This window comes from Pinus tabuliformis, chromosome 1_1 (genome assembly GCF_031772625.1).
Source record: "Pinus tabuliformis cultivar Carrire ecotype Pingquan chromosome 1_1, CPIR1, whole genome shotgun sequence".
NCBI lineage: Eukaryota > Viridiplantae > Streptophyta > Pinopsida > Pinales > Pinaceae > Pinus > Pinus tabuliformis.
Window position 1 is genome coordinate 977052228 of NC_142297.1, and position 18691 is coordinate 977070918.

Genomic DNA, 18691 nt, shown 5'->3' on the forward strand with positions numbered 1-18691 from the left:
TGGCAACGTTATTTGTGGAGATGATACGTCAACCAAAGTGATAGGAAAAGGTAAAGTTAGCCTTGGTAGTAGAAATACTAATGTTGACAATGTCTTACTTGTTAAAGGCTTAAAGCACAACATCTAGAGTGTGAGTCAAATGGTTGATAGAGGTCATGAAGTCATATTCAATCAAGAGGATGTAAAATTATAGAAGAAAACTCAAGAAAATTAATAGCAAAAGGAATCAAAACTCCAAATAATGTATATGTGCTGAAAAGAAGTAAAGACATAATAAGAGATTCAAGGCAGTTTCTTCTTCAGATTATGAATAAAGGAAGCAAAATCCAGTTGCAATCCATTACCTCATGTTACATACACAGTGCATTGCAGGAGAAAGAGAGAATGAGGCGGCAGATGCAAGGACATCAAGAATGCATATGATTGCAGGAGTTAGAAGAATAAGCAAGACAAAAGAATCAAGAAGAAGCCAACATAGTCTCAGGGGGGGTACATAACAACATCTCAAGTTTAATAAAGAAAAGTATAAACATTGAAGACGAGCAGTAGCAGAAGAGTGGCATGTTAAAAGGCTTAAAAGAAAAGATAGGTCCGTAGGAATAGCTCTCAAGTAGAAGCAAGGAAGCTAGGTGTTAGGAGATTAGAAAGAAAGATAATGCATAAGCTCAGGGGGAGCTACACAAGAGTTGATTTCTCAGGAGGGGATAGTGCATTTGAAGAGATGGAGAAGATGGTTATGTTTAGGGGGAGGGTGATTAGCCTGTAATTTCTCAGAAGCAAAGCGGAAGAGTGAGTAAAAAGCAACAACAAATTATGGTTGAAGCATAATTGATAACATTCACAAGGGAGTGTGCTCAGTCACATGAGCAACAACAATGACATTTTTAGCTCTCATATTAGTACAAAGATGTATTGGCAAATGGAGAGTGATTAGCCACAGAGTTAAGAACTGGGTGAAGAGTCAAGAGAGACAGTGTGTGTTCAAAGGGAGCAATGTACTTGCAAGAGCAATCATCAACAGCCTGTTATATTTCCTCAGGCAGAGAATGGTTAGACCAAACCCTTTGCGATTGATGTCAAAGGGGAGAATTAGCAAATATTGGAGAATAAGGGGGAGAATGAGTAGAAATTGGAAAATGAGCAAATGTTAAATAACATACCAGGAGGAGTATTGCCAAGTAGTATTGCCATCAATGACGTGTAATGTTTAGTATTTCCATCAATGCCAAAGGGGGAGATTGTTGGGCAAAGTGTTGTCATTAATGTCAAAGGAGGATTCATTTATGTCAAGGAGTATCAAGCTAAAGGGGAACTTGTTGGAAAGTGATAATTGGTTGTCATTTATGTAGTAGTCACTGATGTGCGTTTGATGTTTGCAAAAGTTTGTAGTCTTGTAGTGGCTATGGATTACTGATCTAATGGACTATCTTTAAAGGCATCTTGGTTGCAAAGGATGGCCTATCTTTGAATGCATTTTGGTTGTAGTGGATCAATGCAAAGACTCTTGCAAAGTTCATTTTTGGATAGCCCTCTAAGATACCATTCCAACGATATATGGCACTTAGAGGATCAAGGAGAAAAGACGTTTTGAAGTTAAGGCATAACCGAGCAGTTTTGGGTTGAAAGTCATCTAGACCCTCGGATCGACGTGGGACCCAGTTCGGGTAGATATGGAAAGTGTGCAAGGCAAATTTCGTGGACCCCTGGACTGGCGTGGGACTAATATGGACTTGAAGAGCTCCAGAATGTTTTGAATTAGGTCGAAAACATGTAAATCCCAAGTTTTTTAATGTTTCAATGTATTTTGGGCATCTGACCCTAAATATTTTACAAAGAAAAAAAACGTGAAAAACACTCTAATACGGATTCCCCCCTTCCATACAAGTTGATGACGTGGACGGATGACTAGACTAGTGAGGTGGTGTATAGGTGGCACTGACTGGACTAATTTGATGATGTGGCACCACTCAGACGCTGCAATATGGCATGATGACATAATAATGACATCATCATGATGACATGGCACATTTTGTACAGGGGACACATGACAGGAAAATTTGGAATTTTCAGGTGGCCAAGTGGGCCAAATTCACATGACACGTGGCACCAGCCAAAGACTGCCACGTAGCATGATGACTTCATTATGACCTAAGAGTGATGTCAATTGATGATGTGGCACAGTGTTGGGATTATCGCTAGGGGGTCGTGTTTGTGAATGATTTCTCGTGTTAATGAATTTTCAAAAATTTGGTGAAATCGGGGCAGTGGGCTCGAAACACGAGCTGGTTTGACATATCTGGGGCATCTGGGGTCTAGGACTCGCAACAAGAGTGCATAGGTCAAACATTCTTGAACACTAGATTGTGATGGGCCCAAACTTGGCTTGAATGCCATTCAAACATTTGGGCATCTGAGTTATTTGTACAAGTGCTCAAATGAAAACCTTCAGATATCAAATATAGGTAGAAGCACTCTGAACTTAAAGAATGGGTCATCTCTCAGTGTAAGGGAAAAAGCGCTAAAGCTTTATGGGCATAAACACTTAAAATTTGTCGTCTGAGTCAGTGATGGAAAACTAAAGGATTTGTTGCATAGGTGGACAATGCGATTGCGTTGAATAGGAATCCGATTATTGATGGTGTGTGACAGATAACCAACCATTGAGAATGCAGTGAAAGATGGAGATTGTGTGCTAGCTCGAGTGTAACTTAGGAGGAGAAGTTGTAAGGTAAGGCATGGTTGGTAGAAATTAAATAAGTGAATTGACACTCTAAGACTTGAACATAGTGCCAAAAATACAACATCGAGAAATTAAAGAAGGAACTGTAGTGAGACAATGTGAAGTACCTCCTCGAGTTGAAGAATTAATGAAGTACATCTTTGAGCGAGGTGTGAGTTAATGAAGCCCATCCTCAAGTAGTGTGGATATGGATCGTAGCTGAAGCTACTGTATTGTGTTAGAAAAAGTGTCTTAGTTAGAGAAAAAGGTAGAAGGCTACTGTGGTGAGTTTAGGGGTTGGGATGTTGTGGAAGCCAAGCATAATTGTAGAATGTATGAAGAACACTGAGAGTTGTTGAGTTGAGAGAGTGTTGAGAGTTGAGAAGGCCAAGTGACTGGGAAGGCCAAGCGTCTGAGAAGGTAGAGAGCTTAAAAGGCTATGTGTTGGAGAAAGCCAAGCGTCTGAGAAGGCCAAGAGTCGAGACTAAGAGAGGCTAAGCATGTCTAAAGATTATTAAGAAGGCCAAGAGTTGTGAAGGCTGAATGCTGAAAGTGTTGAGACTATGAAAGACTAAGTTGATGGAGCTGATCTAAAAAGTTGTGATAAGATCTTAATATGAATAGAGCTGCAGAGTAGAGGCAGAAATGGAGGATGCAGAGTTGAAAAGTGAACCATTAGGTTGCGTTTTAATAAGAACAGAGCACTTGTAGACAAAGTTTGAAAATGTATGAAATAGTGGTTTGAAGGTTCAACAAGTTGGTGCCTAAACATTAAGGAGTCGGCGCTTCCTTCAAGTGGGTGCTTGAGAAACAACTTGGGGTTGGTGCCTCTTGCAAGTGGATGCTTGCAAAAACAAGAACTTGGTGCTTCCTGTAAGTTGATTAGGTGTCTATAAGAGAGGGAGTTAGTGCTTATTGTTGGTGGGTGCCAATAAAACAAAATAGGGAGTTAGTGCTTTCTGTGAGTGGGTGCTCATGAAGCTTGATGTAATCAAAGTTGGTCCTTTTGATTCACATCATAATACAAACAAGCTTTTGTGGTTTTTTTGTTGAAAGGGTTTCCGCGTTAAAATTTCCATGCACAAATGTGTATGATGTGTATGGTATGACTGTGTATCTTATGAGATGTCTTCATGATATACTGTTGAATGGCTAAATGTTTAAATCTAGTAATAACTGTATAAATTTGCCTTAATACCAATTCACCCCTTGCCTTAGTATTAACCTAGTTTCCAACAAGCACAGGTTGGCTGCAGGTTTGAAGGGGCTAATCTGCGTTGATGACTCTGGTTATACACCGAGAATTAGAGTTACTACGCAAGATGTACATTTTCAATCAACGTCCAGGCTGTAAAAAGGTCAAAATCAAGGGTACAGGCTATACATCAAGGTCAACAAGTCAAAGGCTTCTACAACTGACTCAATGTGGTTAAAATAAGTTGATAAGACATACTTCTAACCCCAAACAATATCTAAGACACCCAACAATCTTTAAAATCAATCTATGTTTTTCACTCATCACCATGGATACCTGTGTCATGTCCTACAATATGGTCACCATTGCACTCAACCATAGTAAAATCTCCCTCGATCAGTGGGAGAGACTATGTCAACCAATGTCACAAGTGTGTAACCAATGGGATCAGTTGGTGCATAAAATAAATAGAAACCCCACACCTTTCTTGATAATAGCATTGTGATCTAGCGACAAGACATTGGGTCCAATCCTTTGTAAAGAATATGTAGAATACCAAACTTGAAGCAACAATAGAAATAGCCCCTCCTTTACGCTCCTCATGGTTTGTAGCAACATACTTACAAAGCCATTACTCATGAATCATGTGGAAACACAACTTAAACCTAGTAACTTTGATTACTCGAAAGAGGATCACATCCTAGCAAAGATTAGTCACAGTACATGCGACAATGGCCTATCTATCATCCCTTGCCACTCCCTTAACATTCTAAGTTGAGAATTTAGTTTTATGAGAAACTCAAGTATGTTCTTGCTCAAGTACTACAAAACAATAATGAGCAAGTACATCCTTGGTGGTGGGCTACCCATTAAGAAAAGCACTCAAAAAAGGAATGAGGCAAAACACTAGAAGAAGGAGAGCTAGGGTATGCCATAGAAGAATCAACAAGAGACTTCGAACAAGGAACTTCATCAATACTTGTAATAATATCCTATATACTGAAACTAACTAAGAAACCACATAGAATATTTTGAGTGGAATCTTCTTGAACATGAATGCTTTTCTCTCATGGGGAGAGTTGATCAAACCCACTACCTTGGTGCCCCTTGGTCAAGACACATTTTTTCTCCTGGAAGCCCTTAAATTGCACTCTAAGTAGTCCCCCATTTTTGTGACCTTTGTGTTTGTTGAACTTGCCATCACTAAGAGTCGTCAAATCTCCTTTTGGAAGGATTAGGGACATTGTGAGTATCAATATTAGGGTTATGAGGAGTAGAAGCACTAGAAGCTTTTGGTTTGTTTAAAAGACAATCTTTGACAAAATGTGTAGGTAAGGAACAAGGAAAATGATAGTTTGGTAGGATGAGATACAAGGCCTTTTGAATATGAGTTGTACCAAGATCTCATACAAAAGTTGTCTTGAGAGGTCCACCGCAACACATACACAAGCATGAGGTCAAAGATTATGGGTACCCTACTTATTGCCTACAATCAATTGACCAAAGGGACAATCCACTCTATGTGTGCCTGGAAATGCTCAATAATGTGAGGAAACTACATCCACAAGGAATATTTATGTTGAGATGCATACTTCGTGCTAAAAGTTCTATACCAAGGATATACATAAGCTAAGGAACTAGTGAACATCCATATACCATTCAAAAACATTGCTCAAGTTGCTTCCTATTAGTCCAACATGGTACAAAGGAATCGCTTGCCCAGTACCCAAAAGGACTCTACATTCCAACCTCAAGGACACTATTATTTATTACACCACTTATAGAGAGCAAAGTCTAACTATTAGACATTTTTTCCATTTTCTAGGCATTTTTTCCAGTCAATTTTTCCCAAAATCCAGTAGGGATTTCTTAAAATAGTAATTTGAGTTGTGTAATTTGCAGAATCCAATTATCCAAGTGCCCTAGGGATTTTTTAGGGTGTTGAATTCTTATGCATTCAAAAACACATTTTAAACAACAATAAATCACAATCTCGCCCAAAATTGTATTGCCATATTTCGACAAAAAAGGAAAAAACATCTAGTAGTTAGATTGTGCCTTTATAGGGAGCTTACTCAAGGAACATCCATGAAAAAAAATGGAGGATGGCAAATTTCTTCTCTAAGCATTCAACAACAAGTTTGATGACACCATTAGATGAAAATCCTTATCAAATTCCCCATACTATGGTGGGAGGTTTAGTAGTAGTAAGAAGGGATCCCCTTGCCATCAAAGAAAAGTCATCATCAAAGAGGGCCTCAGTGCTTGAATGGGAGACACTGACCATTTAAACCTCAATTTCTTTTATGCTTATAAGTGAGGGGATCCCTCAGACTCGAGGCTCTCTAGTGCAGACTCGAGAGGTTATTCATTATGAAGCCCATGAAACTTAAGGGTTAGTTGCTTGAAACAGTGGAGTTTCTTTTGTTGAGCCAATTCCTATTAACGTTGCCATCACTGTGCCAAACTGTGCATGGCTTGCTTTAAAGAGCCTTGAACTCCCATCGCATGGGAAGACCTTGAAAACCATTGCCCCTACTTCCAGGCCTGATAGTGGATTATTTGCAATAAATTGCCAATAGTTTGTTGGATGGCAGTTGACTTTGCATTCTTCGGGAGTAGGCATGAGAGATGTTTGAGTTTGCCTTGGCCCCGAGTTAGTATTTTTGTTTTGCAATAAATGTTTTTGTGGTTGACCTATCTCTTTGGATTGCATTTTCCTTGTTTCCATTAGTAGTTCAAGTTGGAGATTCAAATTCATGAAGATGTACTCATGGTCTTTTGACATTGTGTTCCTAGGTGAAAATTATTTTCTTAAGTTTTGTTATTTCTATTATGGACCATTCTCCTTGTCCCTAGAAACACCTGTCAAACATGATTAGAAAAAGGAGCTAGCATGCAAATACCCCTACTCAGCATTTTGGTGATCAACCATCCTACCAAACCTCTCGAGCAAGGCAATAGAATATGGCCATCAACACACCTCCCACGAGGGACAGATTCCCCGTGGTTAACAGCTTAAATGCCACTTGATGGTCATTATCTTTGTTCCAATACAACTTGGGTTCCCCAATTTTTTGCTGAACTACTTTACCCTATCTACTGTTATTGAATAATAGAAATATAAGAGGACCCCATAGGGCAATGCCTTGATAAAATAAATAATATAAGAGGATCCTCTAAATGCCTAAATAAAATATATAAAACCCACAACCCTTCTTATAACTCGCAGAGCCAACAGAGTCAGGATCTTTGTTTTCATAATCAAACAATGGCTTTTGCAAATGCAACTGCTAGGGCCACAACTAGCTGATAAATAGTTAAAGCTTCCTTCTCTATACCTTTGAAAATAAAGTAAACAAGTTGACGAATCCCTGCAAAAGGAAGTGCTACCATATCATTTGACCACCACTCTGTTCAATAACTAAGGCTTTTGATAATGCATGCATAAAGTGCAATTAGTGGAAATAAAAAAAGCAATAAACTTTGGACTTTCTCATAGTCTAGTAAAATTACATATTATCAAACCAATAAAATAACAGCTCTGAGTCCTGACAAGATGTCGTGCAGAACTTCTGAAGGGTTGATCATTCATGCCTTACATCCTCTATGCCACATCGGCTGTAGTCACAAACTTGCTTGTAATCTTCTGGAATAATGCCATATATTCAGGTTGTTGAATTTTATCTTTCAAAAGAGATGCTACAATCAAATTCTGTCCGAGCTAGCACATATATCATTTCATAACACTTGAAAATAATGGATCATACACTATTCTATTGATTCCAAATGTGTAAGTTTTGGGCATTGAAGATTTTTGGTTAAAAGCCATGGAGTTAATTTACCTGAAACTTGGAAACAGTTTTGGATTCTGAAATGGGTACCTGTTACAGAAATGGCACCTTCAAATTGTCGAAACAGGGAAGTGACAAATAATATAAAAACTAAAATAAGCTTGTACAATCGAAATGAAGCTATTTAGTTATAGTCCTAATACTAGAAAATTGATCTTTGACATATAGGCCCTGAAAGCCCTTTTGCGTGTGTTAAAATTGTGCCTCATAATGTGACATTCAGCATTGCAAATATCTCTTTCTTCCAGGTTTTTCATGTTGCGGGTTGGTCCAATATTTTCTGAGTTTTTCAAGTACAATTTTATTCTTGCCAGTATTTTCTCTGATATTACTGAGTTTCTTTTGGGATCCTTGACTATATATTCCCCAAAATGATATTTGCAACTTTTATGTAAATTAAATTACAGATACCAAAATTGATTTGAAATCAACTAGAAAGTATTAATAATAAGGAAAATGTCACAGGATTGTGTTTTTGTGACTGAACAAACACGATAGGGACTTTCATGCCAGTCCTTCATTCTTTTAGGAGGCTTATGTTCCAAATTATGAACCAGACCATGCATGAAACATAACATTTATATGTTGTTAAAGAGAAACGAAAGGAAAGATCAGGAATGTGTTATATGGGGTAGCACATGCACTATGTCCCTGAAAAGGTTGCATTCTAGGTACTCTGATTGTTAGTTAAAGCTCTCTAGTCCATGCGTTGGTAAAGGTTATTGAATTCTAGGTTGAGTCTTTATTTTATTTGGCCCAGTGTTTCCATGACACTCGAGTCATTGGAAGAGTCAAAGTGATGTGCGAATTATGCTGAACACTTGATATATGATATCTTTTAAATATACTGAAATAGTCCACCATAATATATAATTTTGCGATCTTGAGGAAATTGTAACAGGTGATATTGTTCTAGGGACACTAGAATATTATTAAATACTGATCACCATGACAGCTGAGCTCTGATCGATAGTTTTGTTGACAGTCACAAGAAATTGCACGGGCTTTTGGAGCTGTGTGCACGCCAGAATTTTTCCTTTTCAAAAAGGTATCGAAATTTCAGATCATGTACACAAATCTTAAACTTAATGTTTGTACTTAGAGCTTGTAAGACTGTAGTGGAACTTTTATCCAGTAACACTATAATGTCGTTGTCCTCCGGTGTGGTGTTTTATAGGATGGACATGATCCATTTGAGCTTGCTTATCATGGGCAGTTTGATGATTCACGACCTAATAATAATAAACCCATTACAGGACGGTATGCTATCAAACTCTGAATTTTTATCCTTAGCCAGAACTGAGTTGTTTAGATGTAACTTAAATTTGACTGCAACGTTTGTCTTGTGTTTCCAGTGACTTGAGGTTGGCTTTAGACTCTGTGTTGAATGGAAAACCAATAAGTTTTCCACAAAAGCCAAGGTATGTATCATTGAATTCGATATATTTTTTTTTAATTAAAATTGCATTTCTGTTCATATTGACACATCTGTTACGTTGGATTCTCAAGTGTTGGATGCAGCATCAAGTGGCACCCCGGTAATATTATCTAGTGTTCTTCTTGGTCATTTAATGGATTAATTATTTTAAATTATCACCATGAACTTCAAAATCATTGGAATTTGACATTTGACCATAGTGTCATTTCTTTACTTTAGCCAATGATCAACGTGAAGATGAGAATTAGTTTCAGATTGATCATCGTTTCGCTTGGCTTGGACAGACCATATACCTCAGTTTTTGTATTCTTTTTCCTTATTCGATAGTTTGTAACAGAAGCACCAAAAAATCGTAATATAAGTGATTGCTAATCTACTATCTAGAGAGGAGAAGGAATTTTGAATTAAGTGATCTTGAAAATTAAGAATTAAATGCTCTCTTAAAATTCTTGTCTCTGCATGTCAAAAGTCTCTGTTCCCATTTCTAACATACTTCAACAAAGGAAATGAAATTATGAAACTGTTTTCCAACCATTGGTTTGTTGCAGTAAACATGAATGCAATCTATTCCAAAGAAATAGCAATGTTTAAATTGAATATTATCTCCATTACTATTATATCATTGGTGAAATATCGATACCACAATATGAAAAGGTTGAAGGTCAAGAAACTGCACATCAAATCTACTATGTTGCTAATAGTGTCATAGTCCATGTCATGTAAATATTACTAGCATTTTAGGTTCAGATATATTGCTTCTTCCAATTATCATTAATTTAAATTATAATATGTTGCAATTAAATTTGGTTCAAGATTCATTTTGATTTACCATTAAAAAGATGGAAATCAAGCAAGATCGTCGACTGCCATCTTCCAGGTCTCTTCCCCAAAAGATGGATCAGATTCAACTTTGGTGCCTTCCAAGGCACCAGGGCTGGTGGGGCATTCAGAAACCATGGACAGCATATAATTGGAATCTATTATGAATTCCTCATACCCAAAACAAACAACCAGGTTGAACGTTTAGCTATCATTCGCACTATCAAGATATCACTAAATCAAGGCATCTCCTGATATCTCCTGGCTTTGCATCAATTGGGAAGTGACTTTGGCTAAAGTCATAGTCATCATGTTAGGTTCAGCCATCATTCACGATATCAGAGAATCACTAAATCAGGGAATGAAAAAAACATCTTCGAAGGAGACTCCAAATTATTGGCTGATCATCTCAATGGGAACAACTAGACACCCTCATGGGAAATTGCTAAGCATCAATTGGGAAGAGGCTATGGCTAATGTCTTATTTCCTAGCTGTCGTGTTATCCATACTTCTAATGGATCAAAGTTATATCTCCTAGCCACCGTGCTTGGCTAAAGTGATGAAATGAGAACCGTGGCGGCAAACAAAACACATATGAACACTTCATTATGCAAACTACATTAAGCAAAACAAGAGAAACCAGAAAATAAAATCTCCACCCAGGGGTTATTATACTAATCAACAAATCGCTTGTGTCCTTGCATTGTAAAAATGGTCACTTTGTATAAGAATAGATGACCATAACAAATATATCATAATTGGATGTTTCGTTGAATATATCATAATTGGAAGTTTCGTTGAACCATGTCCATAACTATTTTCACAATATTTTCATGAATCTCTCAACTAAATCTCCACCCTTAACATCTCTCAGTTCTCCTCATTTTTCATTCTCACATAGGCTTCTACAATTAATCTACATCATTACAAATCACGATATTATTTAGATGTTATTTATAATCACAAGTAAGAGTTATTCCTCCATAGTGACTTTTAATAATTTTGTGTCTCGATATGCATTCATCATCTTGGTCTCATCTTCATCTTCTACAATCTTTGATCTTCTGTCTTCGTTCTTGATCTTCTTCATTTTTCATCTTGTACTTTCAAAACATAAACATTGTTGAAATCCATATAAAAAAGTAACTATCCACCAGAATACATGGGCTGTTGGTTGCTGTATTTCCCTGTTCTCTAGGAAACCTTTTCTGTTGCATGGTTCATCAACCATTCTTCTATCATAGGTTTTCATATTTGTACCTTTTAATCCCGCTACATCATCATCGTTTTCATCTTGCATTTTGGGGTTACCTGTAAATGTGGTCTCGATGCTCTTGCATCAGACTACCAAGGAACAAAAATTTCATGGGCCCCTGCCCATGAGTTCCTTTTGGCTTTAACTAGCATATCGGCCCATGAGTTCCTTTTGGCTTTAACTAGCATATCACAAACTTCTATTTCACAATTTTCTTTTCTCCATCACATCCTCAACGCAACTCCATTTTTCATGACTTGCAATCTTCCTGACTTCTTTTACACTAAGATTGGTGTTTCTACCAAGTGTGGAGTGATTCAAATGGGTAGTTCTGCTCACTGTGGAGCTTCTCCTGATGCACTACCTCTTGATGTCCTCCTTTAGCAGAGTTCTCTTTGATGACAAGTGGTTTTTGGTTTACCACAAATCCCTAGTTACCAGAAACGGGACGTTATCCGCTGTTTCTGGCCGAAACCTTCACCGAAACGCAACCCAGCTAGAAACGCCGTCTGCAACGGCCGTTTTCGTTTCCACGGGCAAGAAACAGTTTCCCGCGAAACGAAACCGTTTCTTCTCACCGTTTCCAGATAGACTTGCAGTTAAATTTATTTTTTCGAACTCGGGTTAAATGTAATTTTTTCAAACCGTCGGTTAAATGGAGTTTAATTAGCAATTGATTGTTAGTTTTTTGGATACAGAGGGTTGAATCCAGTTTAATTCGCAGTTCACTGTTAGTCTGCTGCAGTGGACTATTAGTTTTCTGGAAATTAAGCCTAAGCACTCCAGCGTATTGTGAGCGACAACTGAAGAAAAAACTGCTGTATTTTTGAGAGAACAGATTGTGAGAGCGCTGTCAAAGAAAAACACCAGTTGTCAAGGATTTAAGCAGAAGACCAAAGCGAACCCATCATTGCAAGCCAGGCAAAAGCAAGGCACAGATCAAAGCCAAGCAGCTTCAGCCCCCGTTGAGTTATCTTCAACAGCATTGTCAGTTCTATTGTCAAAAGGTACTGCCTAAGAACTTCAATCTCTGGTTTATTTTAATGAGATGTCATGCGTGATGTTAAAACTATTTGCAATATCAGTGATCTTAAATATACGCCGGGTCATGCTCTGTATCTCGGTTTATTTAATTCAACTTGAGAGTGCGATAAAATTATGGCATATTTGCTTATACTGCTTAGAAAGGGGCGGAACAATGGATAAGCATTGGAACTGTTATCCATTAACAGGTTGGATTTCAACCAGCCGTTTGAACTTTGCATGGTGATGCCCATTCCAGAGAGGTTTTGATAAGTACCTTAATTTTCATTCATGATCCTTGTTTCCAACCTGCAGTGTAGGTAGTTTTGAAACTAAAAGTGAGATCTAGCTAAAAAATCGAAACGGAAATAGACAGAACAGGGCATTCACTGTACCGAGCTTGGCAATATCCGGGAAACAGGGAACAAACGAAAGAAAACTCCAAGAGCATTAGGTCTGAGCCTGGTAGTCTCCTGCTTGCAATATTGGCCTTATCAAGAGCTTCAAGCTTCCCTTTAATCAACTTAGATTTTTTTAATACTGCTTCCACATCTTTATCCATCGTGTCTCTCAAATTCTTTATGGTTTTCGCGTTGTGGATGGTTTTGCTTTCTTCATGTGAAGCTTGCAGCTTCCTTGACAGTCCTTCCACCGATTCCATATCATTTTTCACATCCTCAACTTCCTCAAAGAATTGTCCTAGGTTTTTTTCTTCGTTAATGCCTACCATTTCCACATCATACCCCGCCTCTAAATCCTTTCTGGAATCCTCCTTAAGATTCGCATAGTTTTTGAAGGATCTCGAGAAAAGATCATTCATTTTGTCAATCTGCTGCTTCACAATTAAAATGCAAAAGAACATCTGTTAAAATGAAACTTGATACAGAGAAATTTCTTGGAAAATTTAATCGTTAACATTCCTCAATTGGTTTTCTGTAAACCGAAATGCAAAAAGATCCGAAAAATCACATAAATTTCTATAGAATCGAATTTATTTATATAAATTAGATAAAATGCTTGAAGGTTCAATACATTGAAAAAAAAAAACTGCTTTAATTTTTTCCAATTTAAGTGAAATATAAGAGACAGATCCTCTGGAAGAGCATTATATTACAGTTGAAGAAGAATGGAAGGTATTAAGGTTGCTCTTTTGGCAGGAGAATCTGCGAAATGTAATTCATTTTTAACAAGAATGAATTATTTCAATGAACCCTTCAACTTGGAGATCAAACATAGTTTCAAACTTTCACACATAAAAGCATGCAAATAACACGAATTTTTCTTTATAATTCGTCAAGGAGGCTAAAGACGAACGTTTGTTTAGGAAATTACAAGATAAGCTTCAAAGATTCCAGCATGTACAGAGATAATCCGAAATGCTGAGGATGTAAATAGGTATGGAGTTGATGGGAAATTGTCAACGAATCTGACTTTACATAGGAAAATGGAGAAGCTATCCGGGAGACAGAAAACAAATAGAAATAAAATCGTAGAAATCTAAGTCGGAACAGGATTGCAAGTGAACTTCTCCATACCTGATATAAATTTGACGGGGAATTTTGATTATGAAGTAAATTTTCTATGATAGTTTTTTTTTTTAAGATTGGGATTTGTGTGATGTTTCATATTTATTTTTACTTGTATATTAGATGTAAAAAAATTTGTTATTGTTGTTTGGAAGTGTCACTGAATATGTCTTTTCACAATTTTTGGGAAAAATATTACTATATTTACAATATAGTAATATCTTTACTATATTTACTATAGATACACAAAATTACAAGATCTTCCTAGATAGAAAGGATCTTAAGTCCTTTGCAGTCTGTGTCGATTTGTAGTTCTCTAAAAAATTCTATTTGAGAACCCTGGCTTTTGAACGAAACCACTATATGTGAGTTTCTATCAGACTCTTGAACAAATAATACCTTCTGAATTTGCATTCCTTTGGGGCACGTGTTATAACTTATAAATTTAGTGTCATGTATCTGAGTGCTCAACGCATTAGTAATTTTTACCATCAGAAGTTATTGTAGAATTTTAACCCCTTTCATTGGTTTTAAAGAGCGTAACTTATAAAAGCTATTTTTTGGTTTATTCCATTTTAAAAGTGGTACTCATTTAAATAGATCAGCTGCTGCACAGAAATAATTAATAAATAAAATATAAAGCAAAATATGGATTGCATTGTGATCCGTTAATCGTAAGGCAGTGAAAATTAACCAAAATTATCAAACCTTACTATGGCGGATTCATTCTTTATAACTGAGTGAGAAGTTAATGAAAATACTGTAGATTGCATCCATTAAGTCGAAGACCAAAATCGTGAAAGCTTACTCTAAGCAGCTCAATCAATCATAGTTAGTAAAGATCAATAGTCACAATTACCAAATAATTTATTTATAAGATTGTGGGCTATTGTTGACCATTTTTCCCCAACACTTTTTTGGCTATGCTTAAAATTCCACTAGGTTAGAGATTTTTTCCAATTACGTTTTTTTTTAATGGTATTTTATATTTGAAAAATTTTCACAAATGTTGTGAAGATTTAGAAGTTTTGTAAATAGATTTTTAATTTGGAAAACTTAAAATAAATATAATTAAATAAAGTGATGAGAATTATTATTAGGAATTTTACTTTGAAATTATATAATATCTATTATTTTAATATAATATCCAACTCGTATTTGAGTAAAAAGGAAAAATCAATAGGAGAACTCAATGTTACCAATCAACATACCTAATTATTGCTAGTGCATAGCCCCACACACACATATATTTAGAGAGAGAGAGAGAGTTATGGAACAAGTAGTTATAAGTTATTAAAATATCACTGAAGCCATGTATCATGGGATTTTGTAAAATGAATGAGATCAGGAGCTAGTCCTTTTCTCTCGAGCTAGTCCCTCCAATGCTCGAAGTAAGGTGATTTAGATGTTTGAAAATTTTAAAAAAGATAAATAATTTTATTTTGTTTAAGTTTTCCAAAATTTTCTTTGATTTTCTCTTCAAATTTTTAGTTAATTATATTTTTCTAATTAGGTGTCAATTTTTTAATTTTATTTTCTGTAACTAATTTTCAAATATAAATTGTGCAGATTAAAATTGGTTGCAGAGGAGAATCATTTATTTTTTATTTCACTCATTTCTCATTGCAATGGAAGAAAGTTCACTAATGTCACAAAGTAGACCGCCCCTTTCCCAACATAAATCTTCCATAGAGGCATCCAAAAAAATCCAAAGCAAAGAATATCAAGAAGCAAAAAAAGCCTTTGAGGCAAGGTTATGGGCAGCTGTGAAATGCACTCAATCTTATAGTGGAGGATCAAGTGGATCATCTGGTTCAAAGGTTTGGTTGTGCCCTTATTGTAAAAAACAAAAAACGGGGAATGTAGGAAGAGTTCGATGGCATTTACTTGGAATGGGGAAAAAAGAACAATCAGCTTTATGTGACAGTGTACCTAAAACAGAAAAAGCTTCTCTAATTAAGCAATTTAATGAACTTGAAAAGCTTAGACATATTGTTGAAGGTTTAGTTCAAGCTAACAAAAATCCTAGTGGATTGACAATTGGTGGTCCACACTCTTATTCTCAACATCAAGTTTCTGTTTCTCACCTTCAAAACTTATGGGATGTAAAAGGAAGGGGAAATCTCGATGCATCCATTGGACGATTTTTTTTTGCAAATGACATATCTTTTAATGTTTGTAGGTCTCCTTATTGGAAAGAAATGGTAAGGGATCTAGTTAGCAATGCTCCTAAAGGTTACAAGCCTCCTAGTTATGAAAAGATGAGGACAACCGTGTTATCTGAAGAGAGGGCTCGGGTTGAAGCTAGACTTCAAGACATTAGAGATAGTTGGAAGGAATCTGGGGTCTCCATTGTCTCAGATGGTTAGACAGATGTTAACCATCGTCCCTTTATCAATATTTTGGTTTCGAGCCCAAAAGGAGTTTTGTTTTTAAAATCCTATGATACTACAGGAAAGACAAAAGATGGTCCATATCTAACAGGTCTCCTCAAAGAGGCAATAGAGGAGGTTGGTAGAGAAAACGTGGTCCAAATTGTTACAGATAGTGCCTCAAACAATATCCTTGCTGGTGGGTTGATTGAGGATGAATATCCAACAATTTTTTGGACTCCTTGCTCTGTGCATTGCTTGAATTTGCTCCTGAAAGATATTAATAACATTGCATGGGTTGATAAAACTATAACTGAAGCAAAGATGCTACAACACTTTATTATTAATCATGCAACATCCATAGCAATTTATAGGAAATATGCAAAACTTCAGCTTCTTCGATGTGCCGAGACTAGATTTGCATCTGCTTTCATTATGCTTCAACGCCTTATTAAAATGCATCAATCTTTGAGAGAGATGGTGGTATCAATGGATTGGCAAAGGTGGAAGGGTTCTCATACTAGGGATGGCCTAAAAGTTGAGGACATCATTATTGGTCTTTCTTTAGAGAATTTTTGGAGGAGAGTGGAGGATATTGTTACCCTTATTACACCTATTGTTTCCACCCTTCGCATATTTGATAGTGATCAACCATGCTTAGGGGATGTCTTTGAGAGCATGGATCAAATGAGAGAGAAGATTCATGACATAATGGAAGATGAAAATTCTAGGATTGACAAAGACACCAGAAATGAAGTGTGGGAACTTAGTCTGACAAGGTGGAAAATGATTCATAGCCCTCTTCATTCAATTGCATTTCTACTCAATCCTAAATGGTTTCATAAGAAACCATCGTCAGATGTAGAGGTTATGCAAAACTGGAACACTTTTATAAGTAGGTGTTACGATCGTCAAGATCGCACTGCTTTACGGTTTGAGCTAGGAAAGTATTTGAGATCAAAAGACCACTTTGCAAATGAAGATTGTGCATATAACAGACAACAACTTGGACCCATCGACTTCTGGATACAATATGGTACAGGGACCCCCATGCTTCATCGTTTGGCTATCCGTTTTCTTTCACAGGTATTCTTAATAACAAATACCTTTAATGTATTGATTTATTGTTTAAACAATTAATTCTAAAGCTCATTTTGGATTATTTATCTTATAAGATTTATTGATTGACTATGACTAACATAATTTTAATTTTATTATACAGGTGACTAGTTCCTCTGCATGTGAAAGAAATTGGAGTGAATATGCTTTCATCCATTCAACGAAGAGGAATCGCCTAGGCACAAAAATGGCACAAGATTTGGTGTTTGTACACTCAAATCTACGTTTGTTATCTCGACAACAACTAGAATACAAAACTGGACCCACGAGAATGTGGAATTATGGTGGTTCACAAGATGACGAAAATGATGAGTTTCCACTTGAGGTGCTACAAGACAATGCTGAAGACATGCTTGATGATACCATGAAGTCTATTGACCAAAATAATTCTTTTGGAATTGGCTCAAGCTCAACAACTATTCCAGAAAATGAGCTTCAAAATCTAGATTATTAGGTTTACTTGCATTTTGATATGAATTGTTGGAAGTGACTTTAGAGATACATATATATTCAAAAGAACAAATTTAATTATTTATATTTCAAATCTCTTATTCTTATCAATGTTTTCTATTTTCTTGGAATTAATGATGGCTAAATTTTTTGATCTACAAAATTATCACTTTCTTCTTAAAACTAAATTAGTATTTACAATTGTTTTTTTACAATTTCATGAGTAGAAACATTACAGGTTTATGATTAATGCTTTGTTTATATTGTTCACCTTTAATATGGTGTTTTTCTCTCTCCTCGTTTCTTATATGCGAAACCTCCAAACCTCGTTTCTCGTACTGTTCTCGTTTCCCGTTCCGTTTCCCGTTTCTCGTTTCTGGTAACATAGCACAAATCTACATTGCATGAGTGATTTTAGCTGACCATGAACCATCAATTACAAAGTGGCTTTTAGAGCACCATAAACTTTTTCAATGGAGATATACTTGCCTCATCAATGCATTGACTAAATTACATACTATTTTAAAATTTCAACTTAGGAAAATCTAGCTCTTATACAAACATACGACCAAGGCTATCATTAAAATGCACTATTTAAGGACCTTAGAGATGTCAACTCCATGGATTTATCGCATCTGCATCTCACTCGTCACATGGTACTTTATTCTTACATTGCTTTGCTTCCTTATTTCTGCTTTTGCTTTATGTCTTTATCTGCTTTTTCCTGTGCTTCTTCTCTGTTGCCTCATCTTCTTTATCCTGCTTTGGCTGCATCTTCTGTCTTCAGCTATACCCCAAATAAAAAACAATATACCTTCTTGGAATCATCACTCTCTAAATAAAATAATTGCTTCCAAAATGAAATCATTGTCTAAAACACTTTGACAAGGCACTTTGCCATGGAAATCAAATCGGCTTTC

General features: G+C 36.3%; 1 protein-coding gene across 2 annotated transcripts in view; it reads left to right on the forward strand.

The window, feature by feature from the left end:
- Positions 1-18691, forward strand: part of LOC149217785 (uncharacterized) — a 216944-nt gene that overhangs the window by 159385 nt on the left and 38868 nt on the right. The window contains exons 6-9 of one of the 2 annotated variants that reach the window (XM_089391420.1): positions 8754-8816; positions 8946-9028; positions 9124-9189; positions 9278-9580. In XM_089391420.1, the coding sequence (XP_089247546.1) occupies positions 8754-8816; positions 8946-9028; positions 9124-9189; positions 9278-9320 (255 nt within the window). In that variant the 3' untranslated portion in view covers positions 9321-9580. Of the gene's footprint in view, positions 1-8753; positions 8817-8945; positions 9029-9123; positions 9190-9277; positions 9581-18691 lie in introns of those variants that run through there. The other variant, XM_089391421.1, reaches the window with a different exon arrangement.